The following is a 26,993-nucleotide window of genomic DNA, read 5'->3' on the forward strand; positions in this document are numbered from 1 at the left end:
TCGCTCAATTCGGTTTTAGAAAAGCGCTGAACTGAATGTACTTAAAACTGGATCCAACATGAACATAAAAAGCAAAACCTGCACTGTGAGACGCCAAGTGTGAACAGGAAACAGGACACTTGACAACAAGCACGATCGTTCATGTGTCACTTTTATTGAGAGTATAAAGAGTGAACTTGACTGCGTCGACTCAAACGCACCATGAAAACAGTGACAAACCTCACGGCTAAGCTGGGATTTGGGTGAGTTGGGTGTGAATTAAAAACCTGTTGTGTGAAAACTGCTGCATGAACATCTGGAACGAAACAGGAACAAAAAGGTCATAAACTTGGCACACGTGTGACTGCAGTGAAAAACCCGCCAGGCGTCCATCTTGCTGTCAGCGCGTTCACTCATCAGTCGATAAATGCGGACGTGTGCTGACGTAAAGGTGAAGGTTTTTTATGCCTCCCTGGCCTAATATTTACACTGACAAAGTAAACTCATGTGTTCTGCTGTGTGAAGTCAGAAAAGCTTCAGTTTTGAGCTCTTCGGGAAACACGAGGACGAGACCGCGTGCTCTGAACAGTAAACAGTAAAGTTTAGACATCAAACATCTGCCTCCACAATCACACGCTTTCACTTTATTTAAAAATTCTCTTTCAAACAGCAAGAACGATCCTTCAGGATCAAATCTCGGGAAAACAATTAAACAAAGGAAGACACTCGAAAGCCTCCGGTGGACATTCGAGACAAATGAGACGCAGCCACAGTCATCAGCGTTAAGTGGAGCCAAACGGGGCCCACAGCCCGTCAGGTCCACCCCGACCCCCCTCACAGGTGGACCTGTCCACAGTCACGGGGCTGTTCAAGTCAACAGCTGGAATTGATTTTCACAGATTTAAAAAGTCTGGAAGTCCCCGAAGCGGAGGCCCGTGAGCCCCCGTTCACAACTCGAACAAGTTGGACAAAGACAGTCAGTTTGGTGCTTCATCAGCTGAGGGTTCAGGTGGAGCCGAGCACAGACCAGCTACTGACAGTCAAATCACAGACGTGTCCGGTTCACATGGTTCACGTGCTGACGTACAGTCACTTCAGCTCCATGTCGGCCACACCTCCAGCTGGTTAAAGGGTCAGTTCACCCAAATTACAAAACAACTAAAAGATATTCTCTCTTACTTCAGTGGCTGAGCGATCGTTCAGGTCAGTTCAGACAGAAATCAGTCACAGTCTGTGGATTATCCAGGACCGTTTCAGTGAATTTGACTTTAGCTGAATGCGGGAGAAGGCGGCTTTCTGCAAGCCTGGACGAACAACAACAAAATTACCAGACAGAACCACTGCAGAAGCGAAAAGGTCTTTTCTCTGTTCTTTTGGTTGAACTGACCCTTTAAGCATGAACATGACATAACAACAAAATTCAGTAAAGCGAAAGCCGACACTCACAGCGTTTCAAACGGCTGCTGCAGAACGTGAGCTACACGACGCTGTGACTTCAGCAAAGCGTTGTGACGAGTAACTGATCTGCGGTCAGTTCATCCAGGCGTAGGCGTACAGGCCGTTCTTCTTCCACAGCTCACAGCGATCGGCCGCGTAGTCCTGGACCACCGACAGGTTGCTGGACAGGAGAGCAGTGGCTGCTGGGTATTCTGGCCAGTCGCCCCCCATCTTACCTGCAACACAGAAGAGGAGTGAGCTCCAGCCTGAGGAGGCGAACAAAACCTCACAGACGTTCAGTGAAACTGATCTGCTGACTGATGGATGAGCTGCTGACGCTGCTGTCTGCATGCAAACAAAACACTCGCGACAACATGGCTTCACAGTGCGACTCGGGGCCAAAAACCTCCACCTACACGGCTGCCCGCCGTTCACCTGGATAACACTTTATCGTTTTAAAGCCTAAATGACTGAGTGGGTGAGACCGAACACAGCGAAGAACACGCAGTCATCAGCTGCTCGTCACGCTCAACCAACGTGAATATCAAACACCGTTGGTACCACAGCTTTAAGTCACAAGTTAACACAAGTGGCAGGAAGAAGGTTCACCTGCTTTGGCGAAGCCGACGAGGTGGCGTGTGATGAGATCCTGGAAGTTCTTGTCTCCGTCAGATAGAGGTTTTCCCAGGACGGACTCCAGCCCTCCGAAGAAAGACACCACGTCCAGACAGTGGAAGGAGAAGCGGCTGTGGAACGGCAGCAGGTCGCTGGTCCTGTTGACCGGTCCTGACGGCGTGTGTGTCACCACGAATCGGTACACGGGACTGTTGAGCGCCGCTGCAGACAGGAAGAGGTTTTACTGACTCAGCCTAGCGCTCAGTGGGCGTCTCCAGGTACAGAAGTCGAGACTTAAAAGGTTCAGTAATTCCCTGAAACATCTGCTCACTGTTGTCTCTGCTGGGGACTATTTTCAGCAGCGGATTGAACCGGCAGAAGAAGACGCATCAGGCTTTCATGAGTTGCTGCTGTTGGTTTTTTATTTTTCGGGAAAATATTTTGCCTTTTTTGTACGACTCTTATGTATCATCAGTCCAGACTGGCTGTTACTCTGAACAGAGGATAAACAGGCTGTGCTGCAGAATAAACCAGATGAAGCATGCAGGAAAATCACCCAGAATGCCCTGCAGTTGCTTCCCGCAGCAGCTAAATGTCAGTTTACTCAGAGCTTCATCACTGATTGAGCTTAACAGGCCCCACAGGCACAAAACGCGAAGCACAAAGTCATCCAGAGGCTGCAGCAGCCGAACAGACGGGGCCCGGATTACTTATTCACAGTCAGACACCTGTAACACCTCACGTCATACGCTCATGTGTTCATTCAGGTGTGAGCAGAGAGAACACACAGCGTGAAGAAAAAACATTCAGAACACATGCAGTGTTTTCATACGCTTGTCGTTTTGACACGTACAACTACAACAACTTCAAAATCAAAGAACGAAAGTAGTCACACTTTTGCTCCTACAGTCAGAGACCAGCAGGTAAAGAGCCTTTAGCATTTAGCAGCTAAAGAGCAGATGTTTTCCCCAGGATGTGGTGGAGACCAAAAACAGAGCTAAAAGTAGAGTGAGCATTCAATTTAGACTCAGCAACAGCACATGCAGCGACTGGAAGCTCCTTCAAACCTGCTGCAGTTCTGTTTTAATGTTATTTCTTCTGCTTTACTGCCGAAACGTGTGCACTCACTGGCGTCAGACAAGGAGGTGCAGGGTTTGGATTGAGAGCAGCATCAGATTTTTAGCACGATCAGCCAGATGTCTGTAATTTACTGGATCTGTTATTCCATTTTATTCTTTTTATCCAGTTAAGCCTCACTTCCTCGTTTGTATGTTCTGTCTTCGTAGCGTGCAGGAGGCTGCAGGCTGCTCGATGTTCTCTGCGTCAGGTCAAATCAGATCAAATTCTGTCTGCTTGTGGACGTCTGTTATCAGTTATTATCATGTTTTTGGACCCTGCTGGTTTTCTGTGTAGTCCTTTAATCGTCAGTGCTGGCTGATCAGTTGTAAGCCTGCGAAGCTCCTGACACCCTGTGAGGATCATTGGGAGCAGTTTGTCATGTGATGTTACCTGCAGCCCGCCAGGCCAGGTCGTTGTTGGGACAGGTGACCCTGATGTCGGACACCATGGTGGTGTAGGCCCTCTCTGGACAGCGGCCTGTGGTGGGACAGGGGGCGGAGTTGGGGTACAGCCTCAGGGCCTCTCTGGGCAGCTCCTCGCTGAAGGACTGCAGTTTATCTGTGAGGAGCAGAGAGGACGCAGGACTGGACGCATGTCACAGAAACAGACAAGTTAAACTTTGCTGGCTAATGACAGGACAGCCTCCATGTTGTTAATGGAACAACACGAGAGCCTCCATGGACACGTCCATGACTTCATCCAGCTCCTGTTGATCTAACTAAGGAAAAAAGCTAAAGGCAAAATTTACAAACTGGACCACAGCACACGCCGTTCATTACAGATTCAGACACTTCCTGAGCTAGCATGACATGCTACCAGTGAGCAAAGTGCTGCAGAGTGAGTGTGTGTGTGTGTGTGTGTGTGTGTGTGTGTGTGTGTGTGTGTGTGTGTGGCCTTTTCATCTCAGTATCTTGATGAGCCACTTGTTGGAAGTCAAGGCTTTATGAGGGACTGAGATGATCTGGAGGGTCAACACAGAACTGACTGCAGACACCACAGTGAGACAAACACATCCATGTATCAGTCCCCACAGCAGCTGTTACCTGTTACAAACCACTCGTAGTCCATCCAGGTCCACACTGAGATGTTCTGAGCTGGAGGGCTGCAGAGGAAACACAGACCTGAGTACAGTTTGATCAGAGTGACAACTGAGGCGAACCTGAGCCAGATGAGCTCTCACCTGAAGTCAACCTCCTGCTCTGTCGTCCCGATGACAAACGGAACGTCGCTGTGGTCACCCTTCTTCTCCCACACCTCAAAAGGTGGAGCTTCGAGGACGTATCCATCCACCACTGCAACGGGGCTGATGAAGCGCCCATTGAAGGGGAGGTCTGAGAAGTCATCTGCTCCCCAGGAGGGGGAATCGTGCCACGGGATGGCCTGCAGAGAAAAAGGAGCCTTATGGGGGGTTTGTAATATACACTATATAGACAAAAGTACTGGGACAGCTGCCCATCACACCAACAGGGACTTTAATGGCGTCTCATTGTAAACACACAGACAGCTTTGCAGCTCTAACAGCTTCCACTCTTCTGTGAAGGCTTTCCACAACATGTTGGAGTGTTTCTGTGGGAATTTGTGCCCATTCATGCAGTAGAGCATTTGTGAGGTCACACACTGATGTTGGACCAAAAGGCCTGGCTCACAATCTCCGTTCCAGTTCATCCCAAAGGTGTTGGATGGGGTTGAGGTCAGGGCTCTGTGTGGGCCAGTCAAGTTCTTCCACACCAAACTCATCCAACCATGTCTTTATGGAGCTTTGCTTTGTGCACTGGGGCACAGTCATGCTGGAATAGAAAAGGGCCTTCAACAAACTGTTGCCACAAAGTTGGAAGCATAGCATTGTCCAAAATGTCTTGGTGTGCTGAAGCATTAAGATTTCCCTTCACTGGAAGTCAGGGGCCGAGAACAAACCCTGAGGAACAGACCCATACCACACCTGAAGTCAATAATAAAGAGTTGTCCCAATACTTTTGTATATGTAGTTTATTTTGATGTGATCTGTGGTTAGTAAAAGGCTCTAATAACAACAAATAATAATGCATAAAGTTACTCTGTCATCAGGATGAACGTGAAGTCGTGGTGAATCTCACCAATATGTTTTTCATTTTTAAAGCAGCGGATGAATCCACATTTGGTGCTGCAGTGAGTATTTGTGGCAGCAGGCCAGTCAGCCTTCATGTGCTGCTGTGGTGAATTTGGCTTTTATTGATCCTTACTGAGTTCTCCATTAAGTCAGAGATACACCTGAGACTCAGAGGGGGGTGAGGATGATTTACTGCCTTAAAACATACAAAAATAAACACACCACCATGATGGCCGCTCTACAACTTCTTCGTCTCCATTGACTGGGCTCGTTTTTCATTTCACAGAATGCATTATTCATGATTCATCCTGAGCTGATGGGAGACTGAGCTCTTTTTTAAAATGACTCGAGTGCTGCTCCTACGCAGAGGATCTTTGATTTCATAAATGTTTCCGAATGAACACGTCTACGTAGCTGCAGACTTCAGCCTCTGGAGATTCACACCTGAAGAAAAATATTACAATTTTCCAATCAAATTTAGTGTCCAGTTTCTTCGTTAACTGTCGCAGTAAAATTAGAAACACTGAGGCGCTCTAATACCTGAATGTGACAGCGTGATCCATCAGCAGGGAAGCAATTTAAAAACCTGTCTCTTAATTCCATAAAGACGAGCAATGAATGAGATTATTATGAAACATTAAAGGAAATATTAAAGAGAATAACTAATGTGTTGTATTTTTCTCTTATTAGATTTTGTCCAAATGACTCGACGGCATCTCTGACAGATTTGAAATTGAGAGGAAGTGTGGATGAAGACGTCTCGTACCTGCAGGACCTGTCTGATGGAAAGACGCCTGAGACAAGTCGCGTCTCTGCAGCCCGTCTTCTTCAGGAACACCAGGTTGGCGGACTCGGCCTGTTCCAGCGTCGCGTTGTAGATGTACGAGCCGCTCATGTCCACCGCCGCGTGGAACAGACCCTTCGCCAGCGGAGACGTCATCAGGGTCCACACGGACGTCCCACCTTCCACAGACCACACAGTCAGACGGTCAGAGCGTCAGTTACGTGTATGTCATGTTGATGAAGGAATAACACAGCGAGTATCTCTGAGTGTGTTTTAAACCTGCGTTTGGTCCACCTGAACTGGTCTCTGGTGCCATTTAAATGGGTCTAAGTGTGAGTGTGCGACACTTCAACATGAACAAATACACTGACTTTTACCTCTCGTCAAAATCAGGCAGCTGCTTTCGGCTGTGAAAGTCCACAACGCCTCAAAGTGACAAACCGCCATTTTTATTGTGCAAAGCACTTTGGGTTACATTGTTTTTGTCTGAAAAGTGCTATACAAATAAAGTTTGACTGACTGACAGTCTGAGGGCTCAGAGCTTAAAGCTTCGGGATTCTGATTGGGTCATGCGCTACCTGAACTCTGTCCAAATATGGTGACTTTCCCAGGATCTCCTCCAAACACGTGGATGTTCCTCTGGACCCACTTCAGCGCTGCGATCTGGTCCATGAAGCCGTAGTTCCCTGTGGAGGTTTGGGGGAGGGGGGTCGATTAGCAACGAGAACCTGCTTTGATGTGGCCTTGTTTCCTGCGTCCCATTTTCCCTGTCAGAAAGAAAAGCAGCTCGCTGCCGTGCTGTGGCAGCCTGAACTAAATTTAACTGTTAACTTCAAGCTGAGGGAGCCAGGAAATGGGCCATGGAATCAGGAGCGTTCAAAATTAGAAATGTGCAGTGTGGGAGAAGCTCGTGTGCCCTGCCATCACGCCATCGTCTCTCGGGAGGCTCTCGGGTCATTTCACATCAAGGTCGCCTCGCCGGGCGTATTCGGATTATGTAACACAAACCACACGGTAATTTGTGTCCCACAGCATGCGAAAATACAAACGTTAAGATGGAGGAGACGGCCTCAGAACTGAGCTCCACTCGCCCCCCTCACATTAGCATTCATTAAGCATTCACATCCTAATGGGAAGGTATAGACTTTTCAGCAGTCAATCAGACTGGGAGCTCAGTGTAAACACCATCAATATTTCAGCAGTTTGCTTAAGTGGTAAATAGCCTGTAAGAAAATAAAGGCCATTACACCAATTATAACTTGTTCGACACAAACCAGGCTCTAATGGTCACACATCAGCTATAAAAAGTTCTCTCAACCCGAACAACAACTTTAACTACTTCTTGAACTTCTTAATGCTAATTTGTGGTTGTGACTGAGCAAAGTTTGTTCACTCAAACACCAAGTGATTAACAGTTTATCAGTCAAACATCTGCTGGGTCCGGTTTCTGAAGAGTCTTTGGGCTTTGGACTGCTGGCTGGACAACAGAAGACATGTGAAGACATCACTTTGGGCTCTGGGAAACCATGATAAGAACTGTTCACACTTCAGACATTTTATAGACTAATTGATGCACGGGGGCTAAAATGGAAAACAGTTTTACTTTTTTGACAGAAGACATCTGGTCCTCTCTAAGACACCAGCAGCTCAAACAGCTCCTGAATGGATGCAGGTGTCCCATCCCATCAGGTGTCCATGATCCCATCAGGACAAAATGTAAATGATTTTTTAACTGTTTCCTCTGGCGCCATCATCAGGTCAACATTTTCACTGAACAACCTAAGACCTGCAGAACCAAGGACATTCCCATCAGCCTCAGCTGGACGCTGTGTCCACTGCTGATTACACTCTAAACTCCACACAGTGAACATAAAACCTAGAGTCACCATGAGCGAGCACGTCCACCAACACGGACAGCGAGGATACGGCAACACCACTCGGACAAACCACCAAGAGCTGCAGTAAAACTACCAACTTCTTGACTTTAGTAATGGTGGTGCTACAACATCACATCGATTCTTTGGACAGTTTGCAGCTAGCAGCTGCTGGACCTTTCTTCTAGTGTAGTTCCAGCACAACTGACCAAACACCTGACCTGAGACCAGCCTCTAGTGACAGACCCCTGAGTGTTTCACCCACTGACCCGAGGTGTTCTTCGGAGAACCTTCTCGCAGTATCTCCAGAGCCATGAAGCCGAAGGCGTTGAGCCTGTAGTTGAAGCTGACGTAAACCACTCCCGTGTCGGCGGCCAGCTTCTCTGTGGGCGAGTAGTTCTGCTCTCCTCCACTGAGCATGTGCAGGTATCCTCCGTGGATCCAGACCATGACGGGCAGCTTGGCGTCAGGCTGCAGCGCGGGCGTCCACACGTTGATGAAGAGGCAGTCCTCCTGGCCCATCACTGTCCCCGAGCTGGACAGCGGCCGCACCTGAGGGCACATGCTGCGGAAGCGGCCCGCGTCAGTCACCCCCGTCCTGCACGGCGGTTCGGTCGGAGGGGCCCAGCGCAGGTTCCCAACGGGCGGAGCGGCGTAGGGCATGCCCTTAAAGGAGTAGGCTCCGTTCTTCTGCAAAAGTAAACCACACTCACATCCGTTAACTGGATCTGCAGGCGACTGCTTGCTGTGTTTTCACTGTAAAACGTTTTAGCCGTGTGAACAAAAGCAAACAAATCAGCACTTTTCTCGCCTTCGTGATGTGTGGAGCCGTCATGGCTGGTATACGCTCTGCTTTGTGTTTATTAGGCAGCCTTAAACTCACCGCTTCAGTCTGCTGTATTAACTCTGTGTGTGCAGCTCAGGACAGTTTACAGTAAACTGCAGAGGAGAAGAAGACGTTCTCTGACTTGTTGTGAGGTGCATGCAGTCACACACAGTGTGGAAATAGTGTTTAAACAGTTTTGGAAGCTGAAGGGAACGTTACAAACAGCCTGGAAGTTTCAGCAGCTCAGCGCGTCTGAAATCAAATATTCACTAAAAACGGTTCTCATGACGAAGTCCACTGCATCATAACTTCTGCATAATAAGCTCTTAACTTTACAAAACAAGATTAATTTCAGCATTCAGGAGGATGTGTCGAGGTCAACAGTGAACCATGAGAGACAATGAGAACAAATCGATCGATCGATAGATAGATAGATAGATACTTTACTGGTCCCGAGGGAAATTCAAGCACCCAGTACAGCAGCATAGGTTAGTCAAAAAGCAAACAAACACGGCCTAACTGTTAGCAGGACATAGACTAAACATATACTAAATAAACTAACTTATGCTACATAAAGTAAAGTGCAAATAAAGCAGGTCGACCAGTTGACTGTGTGTATTAAAACCAGAGACTACAGTGTAAACACATGTTTACATGTGTTTACACTGTAGTGTAAACACATGTAAACAGATTACTACCTAAAAATGAGTTATAAAGTGCAAAACATACAAGATAAACGAAGCAAGCTGAACTGTGTGCTGTGACTTGACATGTGAAAGAGGTTAGAATTGAATATTTCGTTACTCACGTGTCTTCCTCTGAACTCCCCGCAGTGCGTGGACACCTGGGCCACGCCCGGCGGCAGCGTCTGGGCCATGTAGCCCAGGTAGGTGGCGAGCGAGAGCAGCGCGAGCACGCCGACGCAGATGAGGACGATGCAGCGCCTGGACAGCACCAGGAGGGGGTTGATGTAGTGTCTGTGACGCACGTACTGCACCTCCTCCTCCTCCTCCTGCACCAGGTAGCGGTACTCGGTCCTCTCCGGGACCTCGAACGCATCCTCATTCATCCTCACTCTGAGACGCGTTCACTGCGGATCAGGTTTATTACCGTTCACACTGGACACAAAATACGGAGTTAAGAACTGCTGTACTGTACAGAAGTTACAACCCTGTGATGAAAATATGACAAAAATAAATACTTCTTTCTTGTTAAGGCGTGCTATGTCACAAGTGCTTTTGATACTTTTATCTTCAGTATTTGAAGTACATTTAGACGCATACATACACTGGAGAGAGGGTTTACCTGCAGCTCACAGCGTTGTGTCAGTACGAAGTGAAGTAGAGGGTCTGAGCAGTGCCGGATCCTGCAGGCTGCTGAACTTTCACTGAGAAGGAAACGGGAAAAACCCGTGTGGAACAATAAGCGGACATGATGTGCAGAGAAACCCGTTCAGTCCAGTCAAGTGCTTCAGTAGGCACACAGGAGGTGAAGCTAGAGTCTAACAGTTACTAAAAATATTATATTTCATAAACTTTGACAGTTTGACAGTCAAAGGCTCAACCAGCGCCAACCCGCTTTAACCGAACACACCAGACTGCGTTCACAAAAGGCAGACTTTAACAGCAGAACTGAACGTCAGCGTTTCAGACTACATTCATGTTTCCTGCCCACCAACAAACTTTTCCTGCAGTTATTGCAGTTTTACTGACTTTAACTTCCTCTGGAAAATCGACAGTTTTTATTCCGACACGCTGCGGCTCTTCACGTGAGAGCAGAACAAATGAAAAGTAAAGAAATAAGTGACTTACCATGTCCTGCAAACACACAAATTAACAAAGTCCAGAAAAGCGGACTTGACGCATTTACTTTTGGACAGGACGGAGCGCGCATGTCCTGACCTGTTGTTCAACAATTAAAGGGCCAGTACGCTCAATACGCATCTCTGTCTCTCACACTACACGCTGAAATCTAAAGTTTCAGACAGACTGACAGGACATCAGCCAGGTGTTCGTTTCACCTACAGACAAGACGTAACAGCAAACAACAGACAAATACTGATGACCGTGAGCAGCATAGCGGTGAATACTGACAGCTTTACATGTCATGTTACATGCCAGCTGCTGCCAAATACCGTGAAATCTGCCCCTCCCCTAACGTCAAACCTTTCAACGTGTGGAAATAGATTAAATATATTTCTCCTATATCAGTAACAAATACAACAAATGTGTGCTCTCGTTTTATCTCACACACTGCAAAAATGTGATGGGAACCTCAAAAAACACTACACCATTCACCCCTACACTGATAACAACATGGTATCTCCCAGAACTTTAAGTTGGGGCTTGGTAAGTGCGTTAAGGCTTTTGGCCTGAAGATCCTGGAGAGGAGACTTGGAGATAAGTGACCCGTTTGCACTTAGCGCCCAACCAATCAGCACATTTAGGAGCAGGTTACATCACCAAGACCACATGTTCAGGTAGCCGGACTACGTCAGTCTGTCTCTGCAGGTTAGGCCTCCGTTCAGCCCCAGCTGAGAGACACCTACACCTAAAACAATCAATTAATACAAGCCACAGTTCCAGTAAAACACGTAATGCTCCTGATTCCTGCCTTATTTCTGCCATTTTTTCTATATGCACATTCTGTTCCACCTACTAATGCTGCAAAATGAAATATGAGAATCACCAGTAATGAAGAGGACCTTCATTACAGTGTGTGTGTGTGTGTGTGTGGTACAGAAGAAGAAGATAAACCTGTGGTACACACAGTACGTGTCAGGAGAGTCACTCACTGTTGCTTCGAGTCTGAACATGAGACTTAACCACAATAAGAACAAACAGCTGACTTACAGTCAGACCACCTGCTTCTGTTTTTATTAAATCAACTCACTGACTGGCCACTTAATTCTTCAACTGAAACTCTTGAGTATCACCACGGTGTCGCGATATAAGCAGCTTGAGGTGGTTTCACGTCTCATTGAACCACAGTGAAGCAAAGCCTCACCTGGCTCTCCGCTCAGTTCTCTTCGTCTGTTGTTTAGTCAGTGAACAGAATCCATAATGAGCGCTGAGCAGAGGTTCTGTCGCTGCCGGCCTCACACACACCGCTTTGGTCAAATCAATGGGGATCGATGCAGATGTCAGTCTGCTGGTCACAGGCAAATGTTTTCGCTAATTATTTGATCAGAATGAGGGTCCTGGAGGGCTGAGTTTCTGACTCGTCAGCCATCTTATTCATCCGTGTACATCGAATGAGAAAAGTCGCTGTGCAGAGAATAATTCCTTTGTTTCACTGCTTCAGTGTGAGTTTAAGTCCTCATATCGTTGCTTACGAGTCAAAGTGGAAGTCAGGCTGCATCAAGGGGCGGCTCCAGATGACGTCACCAGAACAAGATGGCAGCACTCCCAGTCGAGATGTGTCGGCTTCACTTTTGCACTGGGGGGAGGAAATGAAAAATTGTCTGTCACTGATAACTACTGGACATATATAAATATAAAATCTGTTTAAAGGTCTTGTAGTTGTCCACCAGAAGAGGGGGGACTTCAGCTCTGTCCAAATGGTCAGACAGGAAGTTTCTGTCTTCGTTTCCAGTGTGAGCGTGATGGAAGCCGAGCCGGCGAGGTCACCTGCAGTGACACACGTTGTGTTTACATGTCTGATGCAAAAACTACTAAGCAAAGCAACTAATTTACTGTGGTTTGACTTCCCTGAATTATACAAGACTTTAACTGCAGCGAACAAACATCAGCTTCGAAGTCTGATTATCCGCTCTGAGCGTATGAACACTATTAGTCTGCAAAATTTGAATCTTGTAATACTGCGACTCATTTCCTCTGTCAGGCTACGACGTGAGCAAGCAGCAGCAGCATGCAGTGTGCTGTTTTTCCTCCTGTAAAGATGAAACATGTTGTTTGAAAAGGTGAACAATCAGGAGTAAATGGAGCCTCAGCGTGCTGAGCATCACAGTCACGCAGAGCTGCTGCGATGACTGAACAGACTTGTTTAAAATTCCTCCCAGTCCTCTTCAACCATCCATTTAGCAGCAGCATTTCCACTCGCAGTGCGATGACACAGAATTGGTGTGGAAGACAGAAAAAAGGGATGATTGGGTTCGGTTTCGCCCAGCTGGATAATATTAGCACAGATTCAGAATCTTGTTTACTCTCCGGGTGGAAACATCGATGTGAAGCAGCCAGCCGGGAGGCCAGAATTACACTGTGACTTATGAATGGCAGCAGACCATTTGTGTGTGTGGTGAGGGCTGATTGCATGTGGCCTCGCTGGAAGGAACTGCAGAGCTCCACAGTCAAACTTGTTTTGTTTTTTTGGTCTGAATTCATGGAGAAAAATTACAACCTTTTCAAATCAGGAGGAGGAGGAAAATCGAGGAAGCAAACCTCAGGATATAATCAGGCAACGTAAAGCGAAAAATACACATCATCTAAATCGTCTAAATATCCCCTTCGCTCTACTGAAGGACTGTCTGGTCTTTTCTAGGCTAAAGAAGGCGGGGAAGGAAGTCCTCCTTAGTGTTTACATTCCAGTTCCCTTATGTAATCTTTCCTCACTTGGCCCGGATCTGCCGCCATGAGGGACCCTTCAAGTCCCCTTATTTCTGCTGTGAGGAGCGAGGAGGCAACACAAGGAGGCGAGGGAGGAAACACGAGATCCACCTTCACAGAAGTGTTTCAGACAATCTGTGGATATCATATGCTTAGAGGAGGTCAGTTTGGATGGATAGGTTCAACTCATCAACAAGAGACCCAGGTTACCCGTCCCGTGTGAAACCTCGCCTGAAGCTGACCAAACTGACCGTCAGCTGAAACGATCTGAATACTTCAAACTCTGCGTGAAACAAGTTCCCTCGTATCTTTTTGCTCGCATCCTGTCCTGTTGCGTAGGAGCGAGCGAATCAGAGTCAGATGGAAGACGGACGTGAGAGACACGTGGATGTGATTAAGAGATGGACAGCATCAGATCGGATCCTGGCTGCCAGTCAGATGCTTCCAGCTCCATTAACTCGCTTCAGAAACGTCCTACTAAAAACACAACAAAAAAAGACTCAAGACTCTTCAGTTTGTGTGTCACAACAACACAGTAACCACACACACCGGTTGATTGACAGGTTGATGCATCACATCACACTGTGTGTGTGCGTGTGTGTGTGAGGCAGTAGAAATGAAAACCTAAATAAAGACAACTTTTCTGAAACTTCCAAACCTCTGATGCAAACCGCTGAAATCACCCCAAAACCGAACAAACAAACCGAAACACGTCACAACGCAGACAACAAAGTCTTTCAGATCTGTGTGGGGCTGAGAGCTAAGATACAACAGAACCATCAGATTCATTACGGTGATTTTGGAACCAGAACTCCTGACGGCAGCATCTGATGGACGCGAGACAGAACACCGAGCCAGCTGGGAGGACAACAAAGAGAAGACGGCTTGTGGTTAAGTGACAGCAGCATCAGGCGAGCTCTGTGATCTGCCACCAGACGCATTATGGTGCAAAAATGGAAAATATTTGCAAGTCACTCTCAATAATTTAGACTTTTATCAGACAATAGACAGATCCCAATGCAGAGATCCACAACTGCCTTGTTCCACTGTAACACCAGTTTCAGACCAGCATCCCAAACAAGTTCGTTCGTACTGGATTATGTCTGCTGCGACGCCGAGGGGGAGTAACCTGGTGAGAGGAGCAACAGCAGAAGTGGACAAGGAAAACAAGGAAGACTGAAATCGAACAACTTAAGGAAAAAGAAATCCCAAAAGAGCCACAAACGGCAACAGAAGATGAGCTTCAGTCAACAAAAGTAGCCGAGCTGAATATAAAACACCTTGTAATAACTGCCTCAGCTACAGAGAGCTCGATGGCCCACTGCCGCCTGCCCAGGCCCTGATGAGTCACGTAGGCACAGCTGTGTTCAAACAGCAGAGGGAGCAGAACCAGGAGGGCCAAAGGCAACAGCTGCTGGATGTGGTCCTACATCCATACCAAGGAAACAACAGGGCTGTGGTCGGTGCAGATGACGGAGGGGAAGGAGCAGAACCAACATACACCTCGATGTGTTGAAGGGTGAGGAGCATCTCCGAGTTCTCCTTCTCAGAGGTGGAGGACTTCAACTGAACACACAGGACAGCGTCTGTCTCATCGTCGTCCTGCAGCGATGACTCGGTGGACTAATTCACACACTAGACACAAGTCAGTCTGAGTCAGTCAGTCAATTCACTCGACTCCTAAAAATAACTGAGATTCACAAGTCACCTTCTTCATTAATGCTTTGTTCAGCATTTAAACACCACAGGGCAGGGAGGTTTTGTTCCAAAACCAAGTCCAGGACAGAAGGTAAAACGTGAAAGCCAGAAATCGCAGCCACTAGCAAAGTTATTGATCTGATGCAGCCATACTGGCAGTCATTTCATGAAAACTGGCGTTCATCGTGACTCTGCGTGGAGGAGGGAACGCAGCTGCTGCTCTGTTTGTCTGCAGCCAGCTGATTGCTAAAAGACACAAAACTACAGAAGTGCATCTTCAGTGGCCTGAGGGTGCACAGCAGGGCTGCGGTCCAGAAAGGCTCAGTGAAGCAGGATCAGAGCGACACAACATCAGTCCACTTTTAAAGACATTTCAGACCTTTTGTTGGAGCGCACACGTGCAGGACTTGTTCTGTTGCGAAAGCCTTAACATGCACACTTTTTGGTAAAGTTTAGGAACAAACTCTACACGGCTAGGTTCAGGAGAACATCGGTGACGTGTGTTTTCTCTCTGACGGGACGTGAACTCGTGTCGTGTGTGTGGCCCTGGGACTTTGTCGCTTTGTAAACTACGGCGTGTTGTGCAGTTGATCTGATCTTCTGTTATGATGTGTTTGCACTGGAGGTACATTAAAGCCAGACGGATCTCTTACTACCATACACAAACAAGAAATATGTTTTAGTCTATACAGCACACACTGGAGGAGGGTAATGTTTAAACCTGCATGAAAGAGACCAGAATATAATGCACAAAGAGAGTATATTCTTATTTAAATCTTGTAATGTGCTTCTCCAGCCTCCCTATGGCTGACCCAGTCACTCAGGCCTCTCTGACTTTATTACTGAAGATAAAAGAGACATCAGGGTTTCCAAAGTGGTTTAAGCGAGGAGCACGAAGCAGATTTATCCCCCTAAAGAAAACAATAAAGGCCTATCTCTCAGCAGCAGCAGACGGCGTCTGGCAGATTGGGTCAATTACAGAAGAAGTGGACGGTGATGCAGGCCGTCGCTGTTTTTCAGCATGAAAACATGAACAACAAGACGCATTTGTGTGCACTCAGTCCTTCCATACTATCCCCACAAAGAGGACAGGGTGTCCAACAGAGGGACACGAGCTCCCCTGACTGTCTGAGTGAATGTATTTTTAACAGGCGGGTGTCATAAGAGGATTTAATATGAAGACAGGATGGCTGTAATCCCCACGTTAACTGTAAAGAGAAACAGTTTATAGGAAACAATTTCACCCTTAATCTTTCTAAATCCTTTCCTTCAGATTAAACTGCGGTGGGATTTGGAGGTTATCGACATGTCTGTCATCTTGTTTCTGCAGACAGACTGACACCAAAATGCAGTCTCCACCTTCATCATTTTGTTTTATTTTAAAAGTTGCACTGTCAGACTTAAAGCGGCCGTAGTGTCATGTCAGTGTCTGCCAGCAGATGGCAGTAGCAGCTCTGTGGGGTCAGTGAGTGGTGCTGTAACGCGAACAAGTCTGAACTGTTCAGACTGATCTGTCTGAACTGAAGTGCCTTGATTCATTGCCACACAACACTTTGATGCCTCCTACTTAGTATGCAAAAGGTTGCAATGTGATTGGCTGATATTTCCATTTCCTGTCACACTCAGAGCTTCAGTCCACTCTGGAATCGCGCCTCGCTCACTCACGCTGTATGAAAGTCCAGTGTGTAACCACCCACCCATCCTCCACGTTTCTCCAGCGATGCACTTATTTTACCTGAAACCCTGATGATCATTTAACTACAAAGCCTCCATTCATTGTTGTTTATTGTGAGGTAAGAACGTGTTATGTGTTATGTTGAATCAGCTACGGGGTTCACTAACAGTCTTATCTAATTTAGGCCTGTGTTTCTGGGCAAGTGTACCTTCCTGACTTTGTTTATTTTGGTTCAGGTTAAGAACTTTGCAGGCCCAAAGAGCAGCTGGTACAGGAAGTTTTTGGCTTTCTGTGGAAACGTCTGAGACCCTGATGACAACCCGCTGATAACGTGATACATCTTGATTTTTAAGGGTGTGCCTAACAGATAGCTGAGGTCACAGATGGGAGTAACTCTGGGTAAGATGAACTATCTAATGAGAGCCTCCTGATGATCTGAATGCTGAAACAGATCTGTACAGTTTGGATCAAAGATCAGGGGGATCGGTGTAGTTTTCCCAGCAGCCCTCAGGTTCCTCTCAGTGCTCTGAATGTTGGATCTGAGTGTTTTCTGTGTGCTTGGCAGTGAATGCGACGTCTGCTTGGCTCCCTGCTGTTAGATATCTGCTCTGCTGCCTTGTTATGTGGATCGGTGCCCAGACTCCATAAACTCTTGTACCTATTTACTTCATTTCTCACAGTATTGCAGAGCAGGAAACCGTTTGAACCAGCTGCAGTGTCTCTATACCTGTCCGTTGAAAATACCTGAGAGACACTAATCTCAGGTGTCCACTTTCAAACTGATTGTGCTGATCTTGCGTGCTGCCGGGATGAACAAACGAGCGAAGCCTCGGCAGTGCACCACGAGCTCATTGGTTTGCATGATGCTGAGCTTCAGGTGGTTGTTGTGACGAAGCTCTCTGTCAGTCACTACAGGTATGGACAGACAGTGTGGACAGACCTGGACCAAAACTCAGCACTGAGCTGTCTGCATTGGGGTCCTTCCCTTGCGGCCTCATGTTAAACACACGTTTAAATGTGTGTACACGAGATACAAGTTTGGATTATTTCTTTTATGAACATAATGAGGAAATATTCATACCTGCAAGATGAAAATTATTTTGTTTCCTGTAATGTTCTCTGGTGGCAGCTAAAGCCTGAATGTTTGCTTAAGGTGTAGTAATGAATACCTGGGAACCAACCGTAGCACCAACCAATCAAAAGAGATCTGGTGAGTCAACAGGAAGTCACTGTAGCCTCATAAGCTGTAAAATGAAAATTTTGGGTCCACACAATATGTTAAACTTTACTGCAAGCCCTTAATGTACACTCTTGTTTATTCTGATGTTACCAGCATTACCTTCAGTGCTCCATTATGGAGCAGCACTTTGATCAGAGCAGACATGCTGAACTCGTCTAACAGTCTCCTCATCTCACAGCATCGCTCGGTTCAGGCTGACGCAGCAGTTTCACCTGGAAGGTGTAAATATTTACGTCTAATCTTTTGCTGCTGTTTTACTGAAGGATGTGATAATGAGTTTAAGCACAAAAACGCTGATTTTTACTCTCCACAAAAACCTGCTGCTGTGGGGGTGATGTGAAGACACTTCAGCTCCACACACACACCTTCAGTGTGTGTGTGATGCTGAAGGATGCCTTAACAGGAAGTGATCTGTTCCAGTGGCTGCAGGTTATGCTGATGAAAGTCTTCCTGGACAAATAGCAGGACGGTGCACCGTCCTCTTCTCTGCTGTCCCCTCCGCTTCCTGTTCTGCTGCCTCCTCTTTTTTTTCTGTTCAGTTCTCTATCACTTCATCTCACTCTGTGCTCCCACAGGGGTTGAGTGGGCAGATTTTCTCATCTCCATCCTCCTCCTCACTCTGAAGGAGGAGGAGGAGACTGAAGCAGACAAAATCTAAAATGCTGCAAATAGGTTTTGGATGTGCTGCGTTTGGGGGACAGAAATCAAAGGAAACCATCCACCTCTTTTCCATCTGCAAAGTTTACTTTGCTGCAGAAGCTGTGATTTCTGCAAAAGTTTTGTAATTCACTTCACAGTAAATTACTTTCCTCTTTTTTTTCTGTCTGTTTTTATTCGTGGAAGCTTCACCTAAAGTGAAAAACAGATCACACTCACACCTGGAAGCTTCCCAGCACAGATGCAGTCTGATCTGCTAGGGAACTGAACCAACAACCTTCTGGAACCTTTAAGATGTACCCCCTGAACTGAATGTTTTTGAGCTATTGATATTTTCACACAGTTGAACACATGTCACTGTTTATGTTCTGACCATATACATTTTCAATTTAGGAGTGAACTGTCCAAATATCACCAAACATAATTGTTCTAGTTGATTGATTATTTTAATGAAATCATTCATTCTGAGCAGTCCCTGGGTTAGCACTGCTTAGGAATCTGTGTTGTAGATGACCCTTCACGTCCAGAGGGAGGAACACTTCACGACTGCCGTTCATTTCTGAGCAGATAAACACATGCTGAATCCATCTGTTACACGTTTTGTCTTGTTGTCGTTATGACTGATAGAAATAGAACGTGAATGAGACCTCAGTTGAAATCGTGCTTTAAAGACCGCCTGCACTTCCTTTATCTCCTCCTAAAACGTCCTCAGAGATGCCTCGCTGCTCTGCTCGTGACTGATGACTCCCTGCATACGGTCTTTGCAGCCTCTTACAGCCTTTGACATTTCATCAATTAATGGACAGAGTCCCCAGAGAGCAAAGTAAATCACCCAGTTACATCCAGGCTCCTTGCTGAGCTCGGCTTCTCGTTTCTCCTGCAGTAGCAAAAACTGAAATGCAAGCTTCGAGCTACTGAAGCGCCACAGCAGAGGGGTTAAACGTTAAGCAACGCCATTAAAATTCATGGTTTCTGGTTCTCATGAGAGGATGTTCTGCGTTCTCTCCTGGGTTCTCAGCCGTCTGAACAGATCTGCTGCCTGGAGGAGAGGGATTTCATCAGACATAAAGCTCTTCTTTAACGTCAGCATCAAAGCTCACCTCAACATGCAGAACAGGCTTCAGCTGGGTGTGAATCTGAGCACCATGAGTCAGAAACTGAAGACAGTGAATGCTTTAAAGCTACATTTATCAGGTTTTGGCCTCTAGGGGGCAGAAGAACTCCAAAATGATCAGGCAGACACATGACCCTGACATACATGAGCTCTAAAGTTAGTATTTGTAAAATGTTTACACATCCAGCAGACAAAGAGCAATGCGACCTCCCAGTAGAAGCTGTCTCTGTGTCCACCCGATGAATTCAAGTCCGATCTTCACTGGTCGTAGCTCTGGTTCGATGTCCACCACCTCCTCTTTGGCTGCTCGTGTTGTCGGTCTGCTGTTCGTTGCTGAACAGATGGTGACAGAGCTTTCAGAGGTCGAGAGGAAACAGGTTTGCTTACCAGCTGAGTCACTTGCCTTTAAAGCAAAGAGAGCTGACATGTCTGCTTTCCAAAAACAAGTTCAGGAGCGGGACAGAGCAGAGAGGATGAGGCTGATGGCAGGGACGCTTTCATCCACGAGTGCAACACGAGAACACGAGCTAACACCTGCTGAACGAGCAGAACATGAACTCACAGCAATGTGACGTCACACGGGAACCAATGCTGATTGTGGGTGTCAGCTGAGCCTCATTGGATCCTCATCTTCATCTCTGAAATTCATCAAATCTCTGATTCTGAGGAACAAGAACATCAGCATGAAGCTTTTGCCAGGACGCAAGTTAAATATGATATTTACCAAATTCATTGAGACACAAGCTCATTCGGATGCTTTTCATGTGCTGTAACTTTGGCTGGCTGTCAGCTGTGGTTTGATCTCAGTGATTTCAGCTGGCAAGTAAAACATTCAGATGAAAATACAGAGAAATGAACTCCATCAAAATGTCCAATGATTAAAGTAAATGCAGCAGAAGTCTTGTGACGTGGTTATGCTTTGGACCCGAGGCCAATGACATAAAAACCCGCATTTAGAAAAATGATGAAGATTTATTCAGAGACATGCGGGGACATGCACACTGAGATAATGGTGAGATATGCTTTTAGAATAATAGATGTGGAGCAGAAATTTTAATCTCAAAGTACTCTGCAGTCCTTTTCCACGTCTGCGGTGCACAACTGGAGTATTTATAATGAAGCAGGCCTGTGATCTCTCAACATAATTAGTGAATTAGAGAGCAGGCAGAGACCAGCAAGAGCTGCTTCCTTCACAAGAGTCTTACCCTGGAGGCCGAGGACGGATACAAGGCTTTCAGTGAAAATTACCCATCATTTACCTGATTATTTATTTTGTTGGGAAAACACTTTCATCCAATTAGAGCTAAAGAACAGAGGAAGCTCAGAAAAACACTGAGATGCTCGTTTTGACTCCTGCTGTGATGCTCATGGACTTCCTGGAAATCACCTGCCAGTCAAACAGTCTGGGAGGACGTGTGGACATTTTCTTGTATTCTGTTCTATGCTCTGCTGTTCTATCGGAGCGGATCTCAAACCTTTTCACATCTGCAGCCCCAGAACTGACCCCATCTGATACGAACTTCTGATCAAAACGGTCAGACACTCTGTCAGTGTGGACGAAGTGATCCCCCTTTTTGCTGAACACCCTGCAGAACTCAAGGACCCCTGGGGGCCCCTTTCAGTTTCATGTTAACTGGGCCAGTAGTTCTTCTCTAATCAAGCAGACTAAAAAACAATCAGACTGAGAACATGGCCTCCTTGGTGGTGGTAACATTTATAGTCTACAGCTGTGTGGCTCTCAGTGTTGGAAAGCTCACTATACAGACAAAAGTATTGGGACAGCTGCCCATCTCACCAACAGGGACCCCCTAAATTATAGGGGGAGGTTATCAGGCCTGTGGAGGACTCGGACTGACATCCTGACCACAGTCGAGGTGAAGTCAACAGAAGAGAGACTCTCCTTGCTGAACAGAAGAATACAGAGCTGTAATAAATAATACTGGGACAGCTGCCCATCTCACCAACAGGGACTTTAATGACGTCTCAGTCTAAACACACAGACAGCTTTGCAGCTCTAACAGCTTCCACTCTTCTGTGAAGGCTTTCCACAACATGTTGGAGTGTTTCTGTGGGAATTTGTGCCCATTCATGCAGTAGAGCATTTGTGAGGTCACACACTGATGTTGGACCAAAAGGCCTGGCTCACAATCTCAAAGTTGGAAGCATAGCATTGTCCAAAATGTCTGTGTGTGCTGAAGCATTAAGATTTCCCTTCACTGGAAGTCAGGGGCCGAGCCCAAACCCTGAGGAACAGACCCACACCACACCCGGATTGAATAATAAGTAATAGAAAATAGAACAAACTGCATTACAAAGTCAGTGAGAATGAAAATATTTATTTTTTGCCTCTTTTAGTGATTGCGGTGACAACATGGCGCTCAGCCAGACTGTAACAGATCAGACAACGGGAGGTGAATTAAACACTTTGGTCACTGATTTCTAACTTAATGCTGCAGGGCGCTGAGGGAAAACGCAGACGCGGATCAAACAGGAACACACCGAGCTCAGAGATCCTTTAGTACCTCCGGTTATGAAGTGAAATTAAGGTTTTCCTTTCATCTCTGTCAGCTCAACGCTAAGTGTTAGAGGTTCTGCCGGACTGCATCGTTTAGCTCCGGCCTGCTCTGCTGAGTGACGCGTCTTTCTTCTTCTTCTCACTGCTGCAGATTGGACTCTAATGAGATGCTGTATTAACCACACGAAGGTCTCCAGCATCATCTGCAGCATACTAATGTTTCACTCTGACTTCCGCAAGCACACAGAGTTATTATTGTAAAAATACCCTCATAAAGGAATAAGAACATTCCTCCTTTATGCCTTTGGTGCAGAAAATGTAAATGGGTTAACATTATTCTTTCTCAGTGTTTTTCATGCAACACGACTCGCTGTGTATGCAAACCACTGAGATTCCATCAGGTACAGGTAGAGCAGAGCTCCTGCAGCTCCCTCTCAGAGGCCTTTCTGCAAGTTCTTATGAAGATGAACTATCATTTAGACAAGCTGCCACGACACAAAGCTCGACTGTGATGAACGTACAGAAGCAGCGGGAGAAAAAACTAACGGGGAGGAAAATTTAATTACAAACTGATGGGTTTTTTTTCTCCTTTTCCTCCTCTGACAAGTAAAACATCCACTTCCAGAGCCAATTTAGTTTGCAGTGAATGAGGCTGAGCCACACACACACACACACACACACACAATGAAACATGTTTGAATATGGCTGTCACATGCACTCAATGTCGCCGGCACTGTGGCACCTATTTCTGTCCTGTACCAGGTGTGAGGGAGCTGAGAGCAATCTCCTCACTTTCATTACCTTTGAAATGGTTTACACACACACACACACACACACACACACACACACACACACAGTGGTGGAAAGTAACTTTGTACATATATGCAGGTACTGTACTAGTTTGAGGTGTTTCAGTTACTAGCTACTGAATACAGATTTATCTTAAGAATACAAAATATAACCAACAAATAAATGATGATGTGACATTACAGAGAAGAAAGCACCTTCACCAGCTTCAACCTTACAGGAACCTTACTTATAATCCAGTATAAGACAGGTCGACATCATTCTAACATACAAAATTCGGCACGAGTACTTTTACTTTTGGTGCTTTCAGTCTATTTTGATGCTAATAGTTTGGACTTTCTATCCCGAAAAAAAAAATTAAATTATTTTGGACCTCTTCTTCAGTACATCCTCCACCTCTGCTCTCTCTCTCTCTCTCGCTCACACACACACACAAACACACACACACAGTCACCCAGCATCGTCTTCAAGGTTTTCTAACCTGCATGAGGTTCTTCACATTCTGAGGCTGGGGTGCATTTCTTCAGTCTGAATATTAAAAAGATTTCTTAAAGAAAACTTTCTCTGTTTGAATGCCACTGTGATTTTTTTGTTCCATCGACCTTTCTGATGGTTACACCCGGCGAAGCAGCTTCAAAGGGAGCTTGAGTTTGAGATGAGGAAACAGCTGAGCAGGGGGTCGCACTGGAGATGAAGACAGAAGGAAGTTTTCCAGCAGGGACGAGCGTGTTTGTCAGCCTGCACAACACGGGTCCCCATGAACCTCCTCCAGTTTGCCTCCTGGTCGTGTGCTCTTCAAAAATAGACTTGTGTGGCATGTTCTCTGCCTCTTAATATTTAATCACTCCACTTAGCTAGACGAGCATCTATTATTCACAGAGAGGTGGTCGCAATTAAGGACCCTGCCAATCAGTGGAGCCCCGAGGGACCCGGGCGTCACCAGGAATCTGCTCGCAGAAGCCATCTGGGGAGGATCCGTGAGAACCGGGGACATCAACGCATCTGGTGGCTGAGGAGAGAGGCTTGTTCAAAGATACAACGTCTGTGTGCGACAAGCATATGGAAGCAGAATGAAGCAGCAGCGAGACTGTCCTGCAGCCTCGCAGAGGATCAACGTTTCAAACTAACCACTGAAATGTCCTTCAGCAGGATGCTGCATCCAACGCGACCTCGAGATCTGTTCCAGACCCCTTCGTTAATATTCCTCTGTCATAGCCAGGACCTGTTCTTAACTGTGCTCCTTTTCAGTTGAGTTTATGTCAAAAAGATTCGGCAGAGTATCACTTTCTGTTTAACACAGCATTGCAACTTGTTTAAATCAGGGTTGTGGCGGAAGTCCTCTAAGGCATCTCCAGGGGGCGCTGTGCGAAGTCTGATGAACGCACTCAAGTGATGTCACTCGAGTCCATGCTGGTTGAGTTTGAAACTAAAACTAACCTGTCGCTCTGCTAAAGGCTACAGGCTGTGTTAGCCACTGCTAGCACGACGCACACCAATCTGTGACTGAAGTGTCAAAAGTCGCGTTGTAGGCGTCAGATTTTGACAAGAAGGAGAATGTATGTAACATGTTCAGATTCTTTTTGTTTGGAAACGTCCATCATGTTGTTGTGTTTCACTGCAGAGACGCTCAGGCGTCGTCTGTGTTGCTGTCTGTGATTTGTATTGACAGCAGGGTGCAGCTCTGCTCTGCTCCTGAAGAGCATTCATTCATATTCAGGGCACTGAAATATCTGAAAACTCAACTGCTGCATCATGTTGTGCTTTTGCTGGTTGCTGTGGGGTTATTTAATGAAAAACTGGTTCGTTGATACACGACAATCTAATTCAGAAGCTGAAACAGAAATCTGTCAGCCTGAGAAGCTCCGACATGGCAGAAAACTGACACAAAACTGCTTTTTAAAATGCATTTTTTTACAGACATATCTGTAATAAAGCAGCGTAGTCTCAGTCTTTTATGCCTGCTTTCATGCCAAGCTCATATTTAGAATACCGTACTTCTTACAAGGATACATGTCCCCTGTAAAAACAGTGAAGGTAAAGTTAGCCGGATGAGTTGATGCTGCATTTGTCTTCATCTGTCAGGACGGTTTCAGAAATTGCTTCATTTCCAAAAATGAAATTAGAATGCGAATGGAAACACTGACAGACATATCACTATTAACAAACGTTTAATTAAGCAGAATCACCCTTTAGCGCTCCTTCTTCCCCTCCCTGATCCTCCTCAGTGATTTCTCTGACATCCAGGCTTGCGACTGCTTCCATGCAATGTGAAAAGGTGAAAGGAGGTGCGCGGCGACTCTCGCCCGTGGCCCAGCCCAGGCAGCGGGTTAATTATCTCTGCGGTTTCTCAGCAGGGCAGCCTCTGCCGGTTTGAGCGACGGTGTCAGGACCTGGTTTGGCATGGAGGGAAAGGGAGCAGCTAATTATTTTATGAGCTCTTGATGCTCGGAGGACTTCTCCGTCCCTCTCTGTTTTTATCTCTCCCTCTCTCCTGCAGTATGTTGTCAGTTTGCTGGAAGTGTGAGCTGCTGAGGGCAACTGAGGTTATACGAGTAAAGACTTTGTTTCCTTGCTGCACCTTCACATACACACAATAAGTCTTTCCTGTGAAGGTGAGAAGGGGAGATTTATTTTGACATCCCTTCGCCACGCTGGCCTCTTGTCAGGTTTGTCTTCTCTGAACCACCCGAGCTGGATTTCAGGTAGGGGATTTTTTTTACAGCGTTGCCAGCGGCTCGCTGCTCCAGCCTAATGAGCCATCTGGGCCTGGCGATGTGCTTTGGCACCAAAGTCACACATGTCCTGGAACGGATGACACCAGTCCGCATGGCTTCAAACCCAATAAAATGCATGCTGGGTTAAATGGGGTTAATAATGCTGCTACTGCATTGTGCCTTCATGTGCACGCCCTGCAGCGAGGAAATAACTCAGACAGATTTGCCGCATTAAAGGGGAGCCATCTGTAAAAACGTGCTGTGAAAAATCTTCCGTGTTGACCCGAAGGCCAACATGCCGTCATGTCTGACTCCTTTAACACGTGTAACACACTGATTACTGGTCATGTGTGAAAACACTGACCTTATAAACAGTACTGAGCTGCTGTATTCAGAGCTGATGGTCTTCACAGCGACAAGAATGAGCCTGGCCTTAGCGATCTGCCACCTTGATAGTTTAACCCCATCAGCGACACGACTGAAGTGAGGAAAGCATTGTGGGGTAAAAGAAACTGGCTCTGACCGGATCCCAAACCTGTAGCTATTTGCAAGTCAAGGCTTTCACTTCAAAGTGCAAGTAAACTTTGAACATAAAAGAATGAACTCATTAGATCAGTGTTAATTAAGGCTCCCCCGAGACGCCACACAGCTGACTGCCCCAACACAGATTTCACGAGAGTAAAAAAGTTTTTTAATGACTTTTGTCTCTTTGTTTTGTTACCCTATTAGCTTCCAGTGATTGCAGAGTTGCAGCTGTTTCCTGTAACACTCCGTTCACAGATATAAAGACATAAATCTGTCTGCCAGGAAGCACAAAGTGTCGTCTCAGCTCTGTTTCACTCACATCAGGAGTGTCTGACTCGTGCTCTGCTCCCATGAAGCCACATCTCACCCTGTGTGCTCACTTAATGGAGCTCTGTTTTTCACTGGTTCATTCATGCAAATAACACAAGTCAGCTGTGGTTTATAGCTGGATCATTTGCATGGTAATATCCCTCCCTTTGGCTGCTGGAAATAGAATCATTTTTATGCCTGGAGAACATGACATCTCAGGAACGTCTATGCATATCAAAGATATCACAAAAACGTGATGTTAACATTTGACTAGTTTGCTAATTTCACTTCACTTCACTTCACTTCAGATAAATGACTGAACCAAACGTACCTCGTAGGCTGCTTAGTGCTACGAGGGGCTAATCCTGCTTGCTTTGTCCTTATTGGTCTTCTTTCTTCTTACGCATACGTTTACATCTTCAATATTTACATTAGTACAGGAGAGTTTCCTTTC

The 26,993-nt window shown here is 46.3% G+C and overlaps 1 protein-coding gene across 5 annotated transcripts; it reads right to left on the reverse strand.

Annotated features, from left to right (window-relative positions):
• Positions 1–134: 134 nt before the first annotated feature.
• Positions 135–26,993, reverse strand: si:ch211-71n6.4 (para-nitrobenzyl esterase). 5 transcript variants are annotated; one of them, XR_006844156.1, is made up of 12 exons: positions 10,532–10,678; positions 10,026–10,107; positions 9,529–9,838; positions 8,164–8,584; positions 6,599–6,706; positions 6,003–6,199; positions 4,331–4,530; positions 4,194–4,252; positions 3,541–3,708; positions 2,026–2,253; positions 1,426–1,652; positions 135–560 (listed from the first exon to the last, which is right to left on the reverse strand). XR_006844156.1 is itself a non-coding variant. In XM_046397834.1 (11 exons), the coding sequence occupies exons 3-11, from the start codon at positions 9,787–9,789 to the stop codon at positions 1,510–1,512; spliced, it is 1,785 nt and encodes a 594-aa protein (XP_046253790.1). In that variant the 5' UTR covers positions 9,790–9,838; positions 10,026–10,107; positions 26,871–26,993; the 3' UTR covers positions 581–1,509. The 5 variants fall into 5 exon arrangements, 4 of the variants coding, with proteins under 4 accessions (XP_046253790.1, XP_046253799.1, XP_046253777.1 ...); XM_046397834.1 differs by lacking the exons at positions 135–560; positions 10,532–10,678 and adding an exon at positions 26,871–26,993 and having other exon boundaries at positions 581–1,652; XM_046397843.1 differs by lacking the exon at positions 135–560 and having other exon boundaries at positions 581–1,652; positions 9,529–9,810.

Source organism: Scatophagus argus, chromosome 1 (genome assembly GCF_020382885.2).
Source record: "Scatophagus argus isolate fScaArg1 chromosome 1, fScaArg1.pri, whole genome shotgun sequence".
Classification (NCBI taxonomy): domain Eukaryota; kingdom Metazoa; phylum Chordata; class Actinopteri; family Scatophagidae; genus Scatophagus; species Scatophagus argus.